The 14,989-nt window shown below is 38.2% G+C and overlaps 1 protein-coding gene across 8 annotated transcripts in view; it reads left to right on the top strand.

Moving 5' to 3' along the window:
* adgrb1a (adhesion G protein-coupled receptor B1a) overlaps positions 1–14,989 on the top strand; it is a 549,195-nt gene that overhangs the window by 156,634 nt on the left and 377,572 nt on the right. For 7 of the 8 annotated variants that reach the window (XM_055633873.1, XM_055633875.1, XM_055633876.1 and 4 more), the window contains exons 3-4: positions 4,832–4,990; positions 13,741–13,848. The exons of the other annotated variant lie outside the window; for it this stretch is intronic. In XM_055633873.1, the coding sequence (XP_055489848.1) occupies positions 4,832–4,990; positions 13,741–13,848 (267 nt within the window). The remainder of the gene's footprint in view (positions 1–4,831; positions 4,991–13,740; positions 13,849–14,989) is intronic. 8 annotated transcript variants of the gene reach the window in all.

Genomic DNA, 14,989 nt, shown 5'->3' with positions numbered 1-14,989 from the left:
AATTATGGGCCTGTCCCACTTAGGCAACTTTTTAGGTGACTGCAGGAGATATGCAGTTGCCATATGGTTGCCACATGTTCGCGGGTGGATGCCGGGGAGTGGCCTTCATGGTCGCGAGGAGTTCCTGAATTCTGGCAACTAGTCGCGGCCTCGTTATGGTCGCCGCAAATTTTTAAACGTTGAAAAATTAGACTCGAATGAAGCCGCCATGGATAGTAGCGAGAATTCTCGTGCCGTAGGTGGGTCTCCAGGAGGTCCTAGTGGGTTTCCAGGAGTTCTAAGGTTCTCGGAGATTCTCGTAGGTTGTAGCCGGTGTTGACCGGTGAATTACATTGGTTCATTGGGAAAAAAAGATAAGCAGGAGTTTTCAGAACCAAGGATAACCGACCGCTAACGTTAAATGTCCGTTGAGCTTCACAGCCGTGTATCTCAGGCTTATTAAAAGTTGTCTTCACTCCTTCTCCCCCCTTCTCCCCCCTTCTCCCCCCCTCCCCTCTTTTAAAGGACTTACCGTACGCTGTACTCGCCGTCTTAATTACAGTGCCAACCTTCCTGTTCATCGTGGTGTGTCTATATCATCTTGGCTTTGCACGTGTGAATGTTTTAGACAGCGACCCCCCTGCTTGCCCTGTCCCCCGCCTGCATAACGGGCTGGTGAAGGAAGCAATGTGTTTGTGTGTGTGTGTGTGTGTTCCACTCTGACAGTCGCCGTTCCAGTTGCCGGTTTTTCAGGCGGCAGTCCACTGAAAAATCGCCTAAGTGGGACAGGCCCATTACTGTACATTCCCATATGATGTTGACAGAGAGATCCTGAAATGCTTGTGAAATGAGTGAGCTGAGAGTAGGAATTGAAGATGATTGGAATGCATTGCTTCTTGTTTGGATGTAACATCAAGATCAGTCAGCAGGGGGTGCTCACAAGCCAATAGGTGAGCATAAAATTGTTGGCATGGATGCTGGGTTGCAGAGTGTTACCTACCTTTGATGCTGTTTCAGTCAAAAGTACGCTGCATAACTGCATCCATTCTGCAGCCTGCATTTCCGTCTCTCACCCACATCAGGGCTACGTTTGAACAAATATTTACCCATTCTGAGCATCGTGACTGACAATATCCATAGGTGGCATTCTAAAACCACATTGGGAAGAAAGCCCAGGTTTTGCTGATAGTGTGGTGTAATCCCCTGATTATCTGGCATCATTGCTTTTTCTGATGCTGTATTTTACTGTTTCTAAGCAACAGGAGCAGGTCCTGCACACAGGTGCTTAGAAAAAGAGAAATATAGATTTTTGAATATTTAAGAAAATCTTCAGAATGCTGGAAATGCAAACCAATGCATTTGATATTTCACAGTACAAATAATTTGCACGTTTAGCACATTTGTAAGATAGCAAAACATTTCAAGGAAACCACAAAGCAAACTGCTGGAGACAGATCAGGCTGGATCCATGGAAGGAAATGGATGGTCAAAATTTCAATCACATCCCTTCATCAGGACTGAAAGAGCGGAGGGGTGATGACCATCAATAGAGGGTAGGAGACCTGGCACATGTTCAGTGGATCCAGGTGATGAGGGATGGAGAGGTGGATGGAATTAGATGGGTGAGAGTGGGGTGGGAATAACAACGGAGGCTGGGACAAGATAGATGGAGATGGCCAGGGGCTGCAGATGTAATCAGATGTGAAAGGTTGGTGGAGTACTGAACCATATAAGGAAGGTAGGGTGGGAAGCTGAAAATAAGGAGGATGGGGAAAGGGGGTCTGATAAGAGGAGTGTGTGGGTGATGGTCTGGTGAGAGGGGTCATGGTGTTGTGGAAAGTAAGGGTTTGTGAGAGAGGATTGGAGCAGATAGAGGTGGCAGTTTAACAGAAATTAGATAATTCAATGATCATGTAAAACAATTTTCCAGCCTCTGCTCTCCTCACCCCTCTCTCCACCACTTGATTCCATCCACTGATGTACCCCTCATCACCTGATTCCACCTTTTAACCTCTTGCTCCATTTCTCCTCTTCTAAGTACTGGTTATTTCCCTTCAATTCTTTCAGTCGAGGAAGGATGGTGACCTAAAACATGGGTTGTCCATTTCTCTCCACAGATGCCACTTGACCTGTTGTGTCCCCCCAGCAGTTATTTTTAGATCTTAGATTAAGCAGTTTACTCTGTGAATTGGGTATCTGGATATTTCTATGATATTTGTTCATTTTTTAATTATATGTTGCATAATTTTCATATGAATAATTTTATTCCTAGTTAAGATTTGCAATGAAATTTCATCCATATTAAGGAAGCTTTTTTATCTTAATGGCTTGGTAAATTTGGATTGTCGCAGAGCTGCCAGGGATGTCATTGGCAATTGGTGAAAGTGTGAAACCAGCAACAATGTACCACATATTTGGAATTCAACATGGGTATAGAGTTATACAGCATGGAAACAGGCCCTTTGTCCCAATTTGCCCATGCCAACCAAGATGCTCCATCTACACTGGTCCCACCTGCCCACATTTGGCACATATCCCTATAAACCGTTCCTATACATCTGTGGAGAAAAATGGCTATTACTTTACCATTGCTCCTTTTGCACTTTATTCAAAGACTGATTTAAACTTTTGCTCTATCTTAAAGTTGAATTAATTATGAAATGTTTAATGGATGTACATGTATACCTTTACTGTCCAAAATAAAATTCAGAAAATTGAATCTTTTACTTGGTTTGCTATGAGATGAAATTAAGGTGAAAGCAAGATTGTATTTTGATTTTCACTTATGAGTTTAGTAAAATATATGCATTTGCAAAATTATTCTTCCAGGTTTGTCGAACTAATTCTTAAAAGTTAAAGCCATATCAGTGCTGTCTCCACTATATTTTATTTCATATGGTTATGTGCTGACGATTGTTGTTTAATTGGCAGTCATTATACTAACATTGTATTCAGTATATATTTGCAGCATTCAATTCAGATTTTTTGCTTTCTTCATTAAAGTACCATTGGTTAATTAAAAACAAGTGAAAATGCATCCAATCTGCAGAAGTGGGTATCCTGGTAATCTCCACAAGCACAGCTTGCAAATGGTGATATCCTATAGGGAGGGACACCATATGTTATGCCATTATTTACTTATTTTTTGTTTAGTAGCAGTGGTGCCCTAGTAACTGAATGTTTTTCTTAGTGCTTTACCTTTACCTGCTAGTATCCTATTTCTCTTTACATCTATCCTTGTCATCTGTCCTCCCAAAGGCATTAATCCTCTATGATAATTTGCTTTCCCTCTGTATCACTCTCAGCCTCCCTCTGATTATCCTGCTGATTTTCCTGATTGAGATTTTACCCCTGCTTTTCCTTTCCTTTGTTGATCTTGACGTCTGACCTCACCACCTTATGGTTTTCCAAAGTGTTGCTGTTCCTTTAAATGCTGTTGAAGTTTTGTGTCTCGTGTGCTCTGCTTCTCTGTGTCTCAATTACTTTTCCTGTTCCCACCTCTGGACTCTTAATCGTTCTATTATCTGGCTATTTCTCTTCCTCTCCTTCATTTGTCCAGTTCTCTTATGTTTGTCCATTTTTTCCTCCATTCCTTCCTTCCACTGGGCTCAATTTTCCCTTTTAACTCCTCGGTCTCTTAAATACTCTAAATTTTTCAGCTTTTCCTTGAACTCTTGCTTTCAGCTTCTCGCCTCTTGTCTATTTGTCTCCCCTTCCCCCTCCCCTCCTTCTAGAGATTATTTTTTTCCGAACTAAGGCAGGCTTGGGTTGGTGAAAATAGAAGAATTTAACAATTTCCTCCTGCATTCATTCAATTTGAATGAAATAAAACAAAACATTTATCACAAATATATATATATATATTAATCTTTCTGGGTTGGAATGATCCTACTAGTTCTGCAGCAAGTATTTGGCAGCAGAAATCTACTGCTATATTGGCAGACTGCACAACTCCCCAACTGCTTTGCTGTGCGATGTGCTGTCCAAAGATTTGCTGCACATCTTCCCACTGCAGTAATCTCTCCACGATTCATTGTGTAGCTGGCGGCGATGTTCTTGATTTTAAGTAATGTTGCAACAAAGCAGAAAAACATAATGACATTGTACTGTATTGTTCATTTAATGTGCCTGTTTATGCAGTTGCCAGACCCTTGATGCAAACAATGATAGATGTTGCTGTGTACTGTCTTGGCACACTGATTGGCTGAGCAATTAAAGCACCAAACCCTAAGTTCTGCTGACTATTGTTATTTGCTGCATAGATGGTTCATAAAATTCATTATGCCTTCAGAACACATGGTAATGATTTTATTTTTTGCATTCCCATATTTAATTTTCTCAGTTAGATTTTTTTTTTAAACAACCCTTCCATTCCTTTTATTTTGTTTTTCTCCCAACCTTGCGATTCAGTGAAACATGACAGCATAATATTCCTTTGGTTGACCTCGACTATTTTTGGTCAGTGTCTGAAGGTAATTCATCTCAGGCTGTCGGAGTTCAAAAAGGATGATTGAATAACTGGAGTTTGTGGCGTGATACTCCTCGTATTGATGCCAAACTGATCCGAAGTGCCACAGAGATGTTCTTCTTCTGCATGTGCCTTTATCTCAGCCAGCAGGTCCTCCTCCACAGGAAAACCACTGACTATAGGCTAAGGAGCAGAGGAGAGGAGGGAGGAAAGGGGATTCTAGAAGCAGAGAGCTTCATTGACATGGTTGGCACAGCACAGTGCATGGTGCATTCATTGTTATTTTCTCTTGTGGGCTTGACTGTAGTTAGTGAATGCAGCTTAGAAGCGCCGGAATATTAAAACAAAAGTCCTTTATCTCATACTGCTCTGGTTCTTGACTAGGTGGCTGGAAAGCCTGGTCGTCTTGGGGTGTCTGTACCAAGTCGTGTGGGGGTGGATTGCAAACCCGAAGCAGGACCTGCCATTCCCATTTAGAGGAAGGGTTTGTTTGTGAAGGAATTTCAGAAGAAGGAAGATTATGCAATAAACAGCCTTGTAATAGTAAGTTTCAACTCTTTTATAGGAAAATGAACACTGTATAGTTTCGACTCTTGATTAGCTGTTTTCCCAGATTCTCCTTCTAGCTTTCCTTTCCAATCTTTGCTTTCCACCCACACACTTTCACACATCCCACACGCCAGATAAAACCTAGTTTTACTTTCCTATCTTCACATCATTTGCATGATGCACACTCTATGTAGTTTAATTCCAAATGTCCTTCCTACCTAGTATCCCAACCCAATGTAAATCTGCTCAACAGAATACAATGCAGTATTTTTTTCATTTGAAATCCAGTATTATCCCCTTGATCCCTATCCACGGCCTGTCATGGAGACAGACACACCTGTGAAAGAGCCCTACAGCCGACATAAGTTCCTTGGACAATAACCATCTTCCAATGGGCTGCCTGTGACTTTGTTCAAAAATCCCCACTGACAACTGCGAGAATAGTTCTAGTTGACCTTGTGTTAGCTGGCATAATGGTCTTGCGAAAGATCCTTCCACTAGGCTGTCAGCTCAGTCCTTGCTTGTTTTGCCTGGTCTGATCACTGTCCAGATCTGACTTCAAGGTATGGAACTGTCCTCATTCTATTGTTTACTTTCTTTCTGTTGAGATTTATCACTGTTTCTTATTTGTTCTTCACACTCATCACTCGCTCCCTTTATTTCACTCTGAAGCTCATGCCATAGTTGACTCCATTCTTCTAAATATTACTGTTCTCATCTTACTTTTTCTTATAGTCTAAAAGTGAAAAGATTTTTGAAAGCAAAGTGTACTAATTTCAATGTGTGTGATATTACCATGTGATTTCTGTGATGTTTCTGATGTATTTAATAATGCTGATTTAAATTGTCTTGCCATCAATATCCCTGCCAATAATAATCTGCCAAAATGCAATTATGAGTAAATTGGTCTAAAATGTTTCACTGTAATTGAATAATGACCTTATCTAGGATTGTTTCTTTGAACAATGTGTTTTTATCCTGCAAAGTATATTTCTTACTATTATATTGTAATAATGTAACGGGTTTACCCAGTAAGTAGCTGAGCCATATGATGAAGATATTGGAGGTTCAATCCCTTTGTATGTTGATTTATCTCATCTTCACAGAAATAATTGGATATAGCTCAGAGAGTGTTAAATGCTAGGTATCAATGGCCCATTTCAATGGCCCATTTCAATGGCCATCCAAGGCCATCCAAGGCCACTCCAGGCATTTATTGGCTGAGGACAAGATTAAGATTAGCTATAATATTACATTGTGAAAAAAAAAATCCTATGGCACGTGACTCACATAAACAATCGCCATACACCTTTGTTTCAGGGATTTCAACTTTTGAGGTATCATCCCAAACAATGAATCTGCCCCACCAGGAGAAAGACATGAGGAAAAAGATAAATCTCTTGTCATATCCTCCACTTTTGTAAATCTGTGAATATTATCACTGTTATGATTGTGGTGAAGCTAGCCTTGCCCTCTTAAAGACGTTCAGTTTCTGATTGAAGAAGAAAGATTTCAAGGTGAAAAGTCACATGTAAGGAAATTATCTCATAATTTAAAATCATTTTCCAGAGGGATAAGACTGGAGAAAGAAATAATGGAAGGATTGGATTTTATTTCTCTAAATTTCTGCTGTAGGATGGCCAAGGAAATGTTGTGCATGATGCAATGAAAAGAGGGAATTTCATTCTTGACAATGTCAATAAAAGCAATCGTGTAGTTAAGGGCATTTACAAACAGATCTGAAGTAATTGTTTTTCAAATTGAGTTGAAATGGTGGGAAGATTATTGGGAAGCAAGCTGTGAGTTATTAAATTTTAAGGTGAGATATGACGTACAAAAGTAATGCGAGGAGTCTTTTGTGATGAGACCTTTATGTAGTTTACTCTTTTGCTAAACATTTTGCATGCCTGCAGAATTTTAAAAGTTATTGAAATGATAAGTTCTTATACATGTTCATTCAACTGTCTGGATAGATTGGTAGAGCACAATTTTATGCAACTAAATTACCATAAGTAATAGAATCAAATGTTCAGCATGCCTGAAAGATTGGAGTGTGTGCAGGAATCCATTTTACTTGCAAAATCTGACACAGAAACTAAACAACGAAAGTATCCTCCAAATTGGCACGTAATTCTAGTAATATAAAGTGCAATGAATGTTAATGATTAGATCGAGGGAAATTATGTTCACTGTTTCACTGCAAAAGTGTTTACGTCTTTCTTCTGACTGAAATCAAGTGAATATCAAGATTAGTGAGGTTCCTTTAGAATCACTGCCAAGGGTTAATTTACAAACTTTCATTTGCAGTGTAACTTTTCTGTGATTCATATTACACGAGTGTGGTTGGTAAAAGTCTTCTCACTCTGAAGCCATCACCACAAATAATTTCCCAAATCAGTGGAAAGAAAAGGGACCTGCCAGAATTATCTGAGTTTATTGTAAATTAATGATATATTAATAAGGGATCTTGATGGTGAGACTTTTAAGTTGAAGTTACTGGATGAAATAATGGTGGTGAATGTGACACATTCTTATGATTTTTTATTATCTGCTGTCTTAACAAGTGTTAACCTACTTTTACAAACTAATGCTACCATCAAAAGAGCAGGCTGCAGAATGTTTTACAAGAGCAGTAGCTATAATGACACAGCATGATTTCAATCCCTGCTTTAGACTGTTCACCCAGTAAATATTTTATGCGACATTTAAAGGGAAGGAGCTGTTATTGCAGAATAGGGAGTTTATAAAATCATATTAGGAGAAAGAACGTGTCTTAGGAAATTATGCCAATCAACTATAAATACGTTGTCATATAATTTCTCCCCAAGTCAATAAAGTTCCAGGGCCTAGAGAAAACACCAAATAAATAAACATTCCTAGCCCACCCAAGGACATATTCGAATTGTTTTTGGGAAGGCACATAACTATTTGCTAGTCAGAGGAATTAATGCAGAAGTACATGAGAGCAAACTCCCATCACTACACATCAATCCCAATGACTAACCTGATGCAAGATTCATTTTCCAATGCATCAGTATGGTATTTACTTTGGATGAAATAAGTAAACCTGATCAACAAAATGATCCTAGATGTTATTCCACAATGTTAGTTAATAGCAGAACATTACATTTCACTCCTCCCCTCCTATCAAAGTTCATCGGAACCTAAAGTATTACACACTTAAGCTATCAGTGTTCAGACCCAATGACCTGTTATACTGGGAATCAGCCTGATAGGCTGGTCCATCCATTCTACTAAAGTGATGCTGCCCCACCCTCAATCACGATCAAAGCATTTCTGACCAGCATCAAGAGGAGAGTGAATTATTAGTCAGAGATACAATTCCAGTTCATCCACTGGCAGATGGCTTGGTACTAGCTGGAGAGAGTTAAGTTCTCAGCCGCTGTGCAACTCATGCAAATTGCCACGAGTTTTGCTTACCTTGGATCCTGAGCAAACACAGCTGAAATAATTACTTTAGCAAAGCTGAACTTCGTCTTTTTTTTTAATGTCTTGAAGATCATAATGTAATTAAGTCAATATTTATTTTCTTGGGACGTCTATACATATGAAGATGACTAAAGTGCCATTCAAACATACAGATACTAAACACAATTCCTTGTAATAATGAAACATTGAAAATTGTTTTGAAGCTCAATATCATGCAATTTTCCATTATATTTACAATTGGACTTTTATTAACGGAAATATTAGCAGTTGATTGCTTAATATTTTTGTACAATATTCTTTGAAACATTTGATGCATGTATTGACCGCTAATCATTAAAACAGGCCAGCAGTTTGTGCTTGGTAGTATCTTGATCTGTTCAAAAGTAGGGGTTATCTGAAAATTGGACACTTGGCCATGTAATTGATGCAGTAGTGAGGAAATGCTGCAGTTAAAAGTGCCATTTTATTAATGAGACATTATGCTCTGCTCCAATTTCCCAAGTAAATGCAAAGGATTTCATGGTAGTACCCAAGGCCAAACGGAGAAGTTGACCAGAAGTTTCAATTTCTTGATCAGCATTTATCACAGGGCCAGTATTATTAAAGCTGCTTTGAGTTTAACCCTGGCAACCCGTTGGGACAGTATTATATGGGGGTTTTGAAGCATAAGGAATGTCCTGGATTGCCACATCAACAGAAAATTTCTCCACTTTGGGAATTTCCAACTCGGTAGGAACCCCTGGCTTGTTTAGTCTTACATTTGGGGGAATATATAGCTGCCAGAAGGGGATAGTGGACAGCAAAGGACACTTGAGAATGTATGCACAATTGACTACTGAATGAAGTGTGGAGGAACAGTTTGGAAGTTAAGTAATTAGAATACAAAAGAGGTTTTTATAGCTTCCTTTGCACTGATGACCAAGAATCTTCAAGGGTGAGTTCCTACTTAGCAACAGTTTAAGGGTTTACTTGAGACTTTTGGATAGGAAAATGGAAAATAAAATCATGCATTCATTTTCATGGTAGCAAAGAGAACTGTCTGAAAGGCCAGTTAGCAGGCAAATTAAAAGTAGAAGTTTTGAAGCTGAATTTTTGAGGCACTGGTATTGGAATAGGAGGGAGCTGAATCTTTAGAGATAGACTGCACTTGAACTAGGTTCATAACATGTTCCCAGCAGAATGGATGCAGTATCTCAGTGAGAAACAATGATAAAAATAAGAACTTGGTGATTAAAATAAAAAAAATAAGCAGAATTTTGGTCACAAACTTTAATGTCCAAACACCAGGTGAAAACAAATTTTAAATAAATAAAGAAGATAAAGTAGAAGTAACACACAATAAGTTAAATTAAACAATGTGCGAAAAATAACATCAATGCGGAAGGACAGATCAGGGGCTCTTTCCAAAACAAATGGGGTGATGGTGCCAGGCAACCATTAGTCAATAAAGGTGATAAAATATGGTTCAAATGAGTTCAAAATGACAAGGAGAACCATTGCCAGAAACTGCAGCTCAAGAAAATTATAGCAGTGATTATGATCTGAAATTGCTGAAATCATGTGTTAAGTCCAAAATCTTGTCGGGATCCAAAGCAAAATATAACATCATGATCACAAGAGAACAAGGCTGGAAAGTGTTCACAATTGGATCTTAAATATTTTAGGTCTAAAGCATGCATAGGCAAAGTGAAAGAAACAAAGAGGTCATTTTACCAATGGGGAAAAAATCTTACATGCAATTGTTGGAAGATAGGAGAGAGGCAAGGGAAAATAATTACCAAAAGATTATGGTTGACATTGCTGAATAAGAAATTTAATTTTGTCATCAAGACAGAAAATTATAGAAATTCTTCACAATTCAGGCAACATTAGTGGAAATAGTTAATTCCTTGGTCAATGAAATTTTAGAAAATACTTTAGATTTTACTTGGTGTGTGCAGGGAAAAGGAGATGGGAGGATATAACATGAAAAAATAATGTGATTGTGTAATGTGTGCAAGGCAAACCCATTGAACGAAAAGGTATGATGATGCCAGCCAATCAGGAATGGTAATTTGTCAATAAAGGTAGCAAAATATACATCAAGATGAGCTCAAAATGTCAGGAGAATCATTGCCAGAAACTGATGTCCAAGAAAATTGAAGCGCTGATTTTGATCTAAAATTGCTGAAATCAGTGTTAGGTCTAAAAATTTAGGGATGTTAAGCAAACTAGGAGGTGCCTTTCTCAGTCCTCAGTTGTGTTTCAATGGAATGGTGTAAGGGAGAAAGAGTGGGAGTGCGGTAAAAAAATTAAACCAACAAGTAATCAGTGACTCAGGGTCTCAGTTGTACACTCTGCAGTCACTCACTCTGCATTGGTTTCCTCATGATGTATATGATTGTAAATAGTGTATACAGTAGTGCAGTGGAAAGATATTGTAGCCTTACTTGGAGGAAGGTTGTGGACTTAAACCATAATGATTGTTGTCCCATGGTCTCCTGATAGTAAGAATAAAGTGGTCGATGGTATTCATTCAGGTGTAGAGAAGCTGGTAGCAAAATCAGAAATGTTTTTAATGGAAAGGGTTAGTTTTCCGATAATTTGAGAAAAGCAGACAAGTTCAAGAGAGCAAGTTCAGTGAATTTCCTGAATGCACTCCAGAAAATGTCCTGGGTATTATTTTTTAAGAACTGATATGCAGCTGTACCATAATTGACTTGGTAATGAATAATGAGCCAAACATTAATTAACAGTGATCACATGGAGATTAAATTTAAGATTAATTTTGATAAAGAGAGACTCAAGACATTTTAGGTTCTTGTTGTGAGCATTATTTGGAGGGGAAACATCTTAATATCAGCAAATTTATCAACATTGTAATTTGCTAAAATTACAGATGAAGATCAAAAAACATCCAGTGCCATTGGGATTTAATTGTGATTTTAAGTGTGAACATTGTGGTTGACAGGTGAGAGGATGTAAAGAAATTGAAATAAAAGTGCAAAGGTGAGTCTTGGGCTGTTATATAAAGAATAATGAAGAAATCAAAAATAAAAGTATAATCTGCAAATGACGAAAGAGAAAAATCTGCCAGCAATATCATGATTAATACAAAAATAATTCAACAAGTGAAATAGTCGCCCAGGGTAATGTGGACCCTTTAAAAACAAACACTAATAATATTGCAAAGGATAATAAAGACATGAGACGATTGTTTGATCATTACTTTAGTGTCAGTTTTCACAGAGGAGGAACTGGTAATATATTTGACACCCAAGAGAAATTAAAAATGAACTGTAGAATGGCAGTCAGTAAATTAAAAATAGAGCAGTATTAGAAAAATAATGGTGCAAAGCAGTAGTGAATCCCTGGCACATGATGGTTTCTATTGATATATTTTATAAAATGATGAAAGAAATTGCAGATGGTAGGTCAAAATTTCTCAGTTCAGAAATTTTCCTAATTTAGTTCTGGAAATCACCCGGGCATGTTAGTTAACATTTAGTTAACAAGTTGACATTTTGACAGGATACTTACTGATCGACCCTGGACTAATAAGTGGAAGCTAAAAGAGAATCTGAGGTCCATGTACACAGAGCAGCAACATTTAAGAGTCACAGGAAAAAATTAATCAAAAAGACTAATAGTGTTAGCCTTTATAATTAGAATTTTACAATGTAAAAAAGGTCTTTCTGCATTAAATTAAAACCTTGGTTTGAGTAGGTCCAAAGTAACTCTAGTCCTTGGCATTCAAATATATATATAAAAGGTTAAACATGATTTGATTGATTCCTTTAAGATTTTGATCAGATGGATTAGGAGATCTATTTTGGCTGATGTGGGGATTGAGAACAAGGGGACAGAACATAAAAATGCAAGCTAGATTATTCAGGAGAGAGATATGGAAATGTATTTTCAAGTTCAAGGAAAAGGTCAATATGAAGGCTTTTAACCCACAAAAAAAATGTTGATTTTAAATCTGATTTTTGCAAATCCCAATAAGAAGAATTATGGCAACAGATGGATAGATAACGATTGATCATGACCTAATTGAAAGCCAAAAAAGGCAATAGGGGCTCTGTGGCCAGTCCCTGTTCTTGGTTTCTTAATTACAGATATTCAACTGAGATGGCCCTATTCATTATATGCCCTCTTCCCCCCTGGCCCCCCCCAGGCACACTCCAGTTATCCTGCGAATTTATTCAATGTCAGCCATCTTCATGGTAATTCATTCTCCTTAAATGCCTAGAGTCTGATCTGCCATTCAATGACATCATGTCTGAAATATGTTTATCCCCACTTCTCCTTGTATTTCTCAGTGCTTATGCCCAGGCCCTCTCATAGATGAACTGAGGCCTAGGCCAATTTCAATTTTAGAGACCCCAAATCAAGATCCCTTTGAAGCAGACAGGCATGAGGCCCATGCCAAATTGCACTTGTGCCCCCCCCCCCCCCCCCCCCCTGATAGGACCTGCTTATGCCAAATACTGGCACTGCTGCAATCTGGTGCCCAATTATACTTGAAGTAATCCAAGCTACCATATGCAATTTTATTACATACTTTGTAATGATTAAACACTGGAATTTAATTGAAGGTAACCTTGACCTTTGATGTTAGACACTTCTTTCCATCACAATGGCATGCGTTGATCTTAAAAGAAGGAAGAAAATAATGTTGGGGAGTAATATTGATGAATCAGCAACAATAATGAGACGGAGAGAAAATTTGGAGGACATGTGAGGGATTTCCCCATTGGAGAAAGAATATGATTCTTGCCGACTGTGACTGTCTTTCAAAAAGCCAAGAAGACAGAAACCATTATTTTCCTATTGGATGTCCCACCAGTTTCTACTGGGACTGACTATGCCATCAGTTAAGGTAAAACAAATATTGCAGACTTGGGGAGTTTGCACAAGACTGAATTGCTGGATGCCAAACAATTAATTTGGCTAAAGGCAAAACTGGGTTTTCCTCCATTGTTTTCATTTCTGGCAACAACTGTCCCTACTACTTTTAAGACATAAACCTTCAGCTGTGGATAAATCCTGCCAAAATAATGAGGATCCATGGGAGGGGATGGGTGGATTTTTTCAAGATTAAAAAAATGAAAGCACTTCCATGTACAATTTTAGAGACTGTTTCAACTAGGGATAAGTTGTTTTTATTTTAAATTCTGTAGCTTTAAGTTGGTGGAAAATCTACTCAGCCATCAATGCACCTTCTCTGTGTGATTTGCATTGTAAAACTGTAATCCTGAATATGCTTGAAATGAAAGCAAAGGTTATTTACACAAGCCATTGCCTTGCCATAGCATTTGGACGCTATAGTTCCAGAAGCCAGTCACTGAGGTCAATAGACTACAGGAAACATCAGGATGTTGACGGTTTCCATCGCTATGGATACTCCTTATCTCAGACTGGTAAGTGTTAAAATGCAAACCTGCTGTTCAATACTAACCCTTTCTCCAGCCCATTGTGTGTTTGCTGCCAAATCTATCACTATGAAACTGTGCTTACATTTTCATGAAAATATGTTTATCACCTCTAAGCCTGCATGTGCTTTGTTTTGTCTTCCGCTCCTTTAAAGAAGCTTGGTTGCAGTAAGTGTGGTAGCATTTATCCAGTTGGTTTGCCTGAGTCAACTTGTTTTTTCACCCATTCTTTCAGTTTAGGATACAATAAGTTCCCTTCAACACATATGATATCAGAGGAGCAGTCTTCATATTTCATTTTGTAGGTTTGTTTGCCCAACAACATCCTTTGGAATAATATTATACATTAGATCTTGAACAATAAATGTGTGTTTAGTCAACATTTGCACTGTAAATTCAGAAATCATTTTAGGTATAATGATGGTGGTATTTCTTCTTCACATAGTTTTGGATTAGAATTTCACTCTATACAAAAACAGCCACATATTTGTGCAAACACAATAGGATAACAGCAAAATAGAAAACTAGACAACAAGACTAAATAGGCATAAAAGGGCTAAGTACTTCATATCAATTAGAATTTGACTATAACTGAACTTGTGAGTTCTTAAGCAGTGCAAGTTTTTAAGTCATTTGGATACCTTGTGCAATCCAAATTTCATAATCATTTTGCTTAACCGATTTCCCAAGGGATTTCAAAAATTATTGAAAATCAAGGTATCAACAAATAATCGGGGTTAACACTTTCATCCTTTCTCGGGAACATTTAAGCTATTGTCCGAGAGGGGCAAAGTTTAAAGGAGATGTGGGGGGTGACAAGTATTTTACAGTGAGAGTGGTGGGTGCCTGGACCTTGTGACCTGGCGTATTAGTGGAGGCATGTGTGATAGCGACATTTGAGGTTTTTAGATAGGCACATGGATGTGCAGGGAATGGATCATGTGCATGCAAATGTGATCATTCAACATGGCATAATGTTTGCCAAAATGTGGGTGCAGGGCATGTTGCTGTGTTGTAGTTTTCTTTGTTCTATGTGCTATTTCAGTACCTGGTGGTGGCAGTCTCAGTGGTGCCATCATTTGGATGACCCAAGTATCTATCTACATTCCCAAATGCATTAAAACATTCC

This window comes from Leucoraja erinacea, chromosome 4 (genome assembly GCF_028641065.1).
Source record: "Leucoraja erinacea ecotype New England chromosome 4, Leri_hhj_1, whole genome shotgun sequence".
Taxonomy (NCBI): domain Eukaryota; kingdom Metazoa; phylum Chordata; class Chondrichthyes; order Rajiformes; family Rajidae; genus Leucoraja; species Leucoraja erinaceus.
Note: the sequence above shows the minus strand (reverse complement) of the source record. Positions and strands in the feature narration are given on the sequence as shown.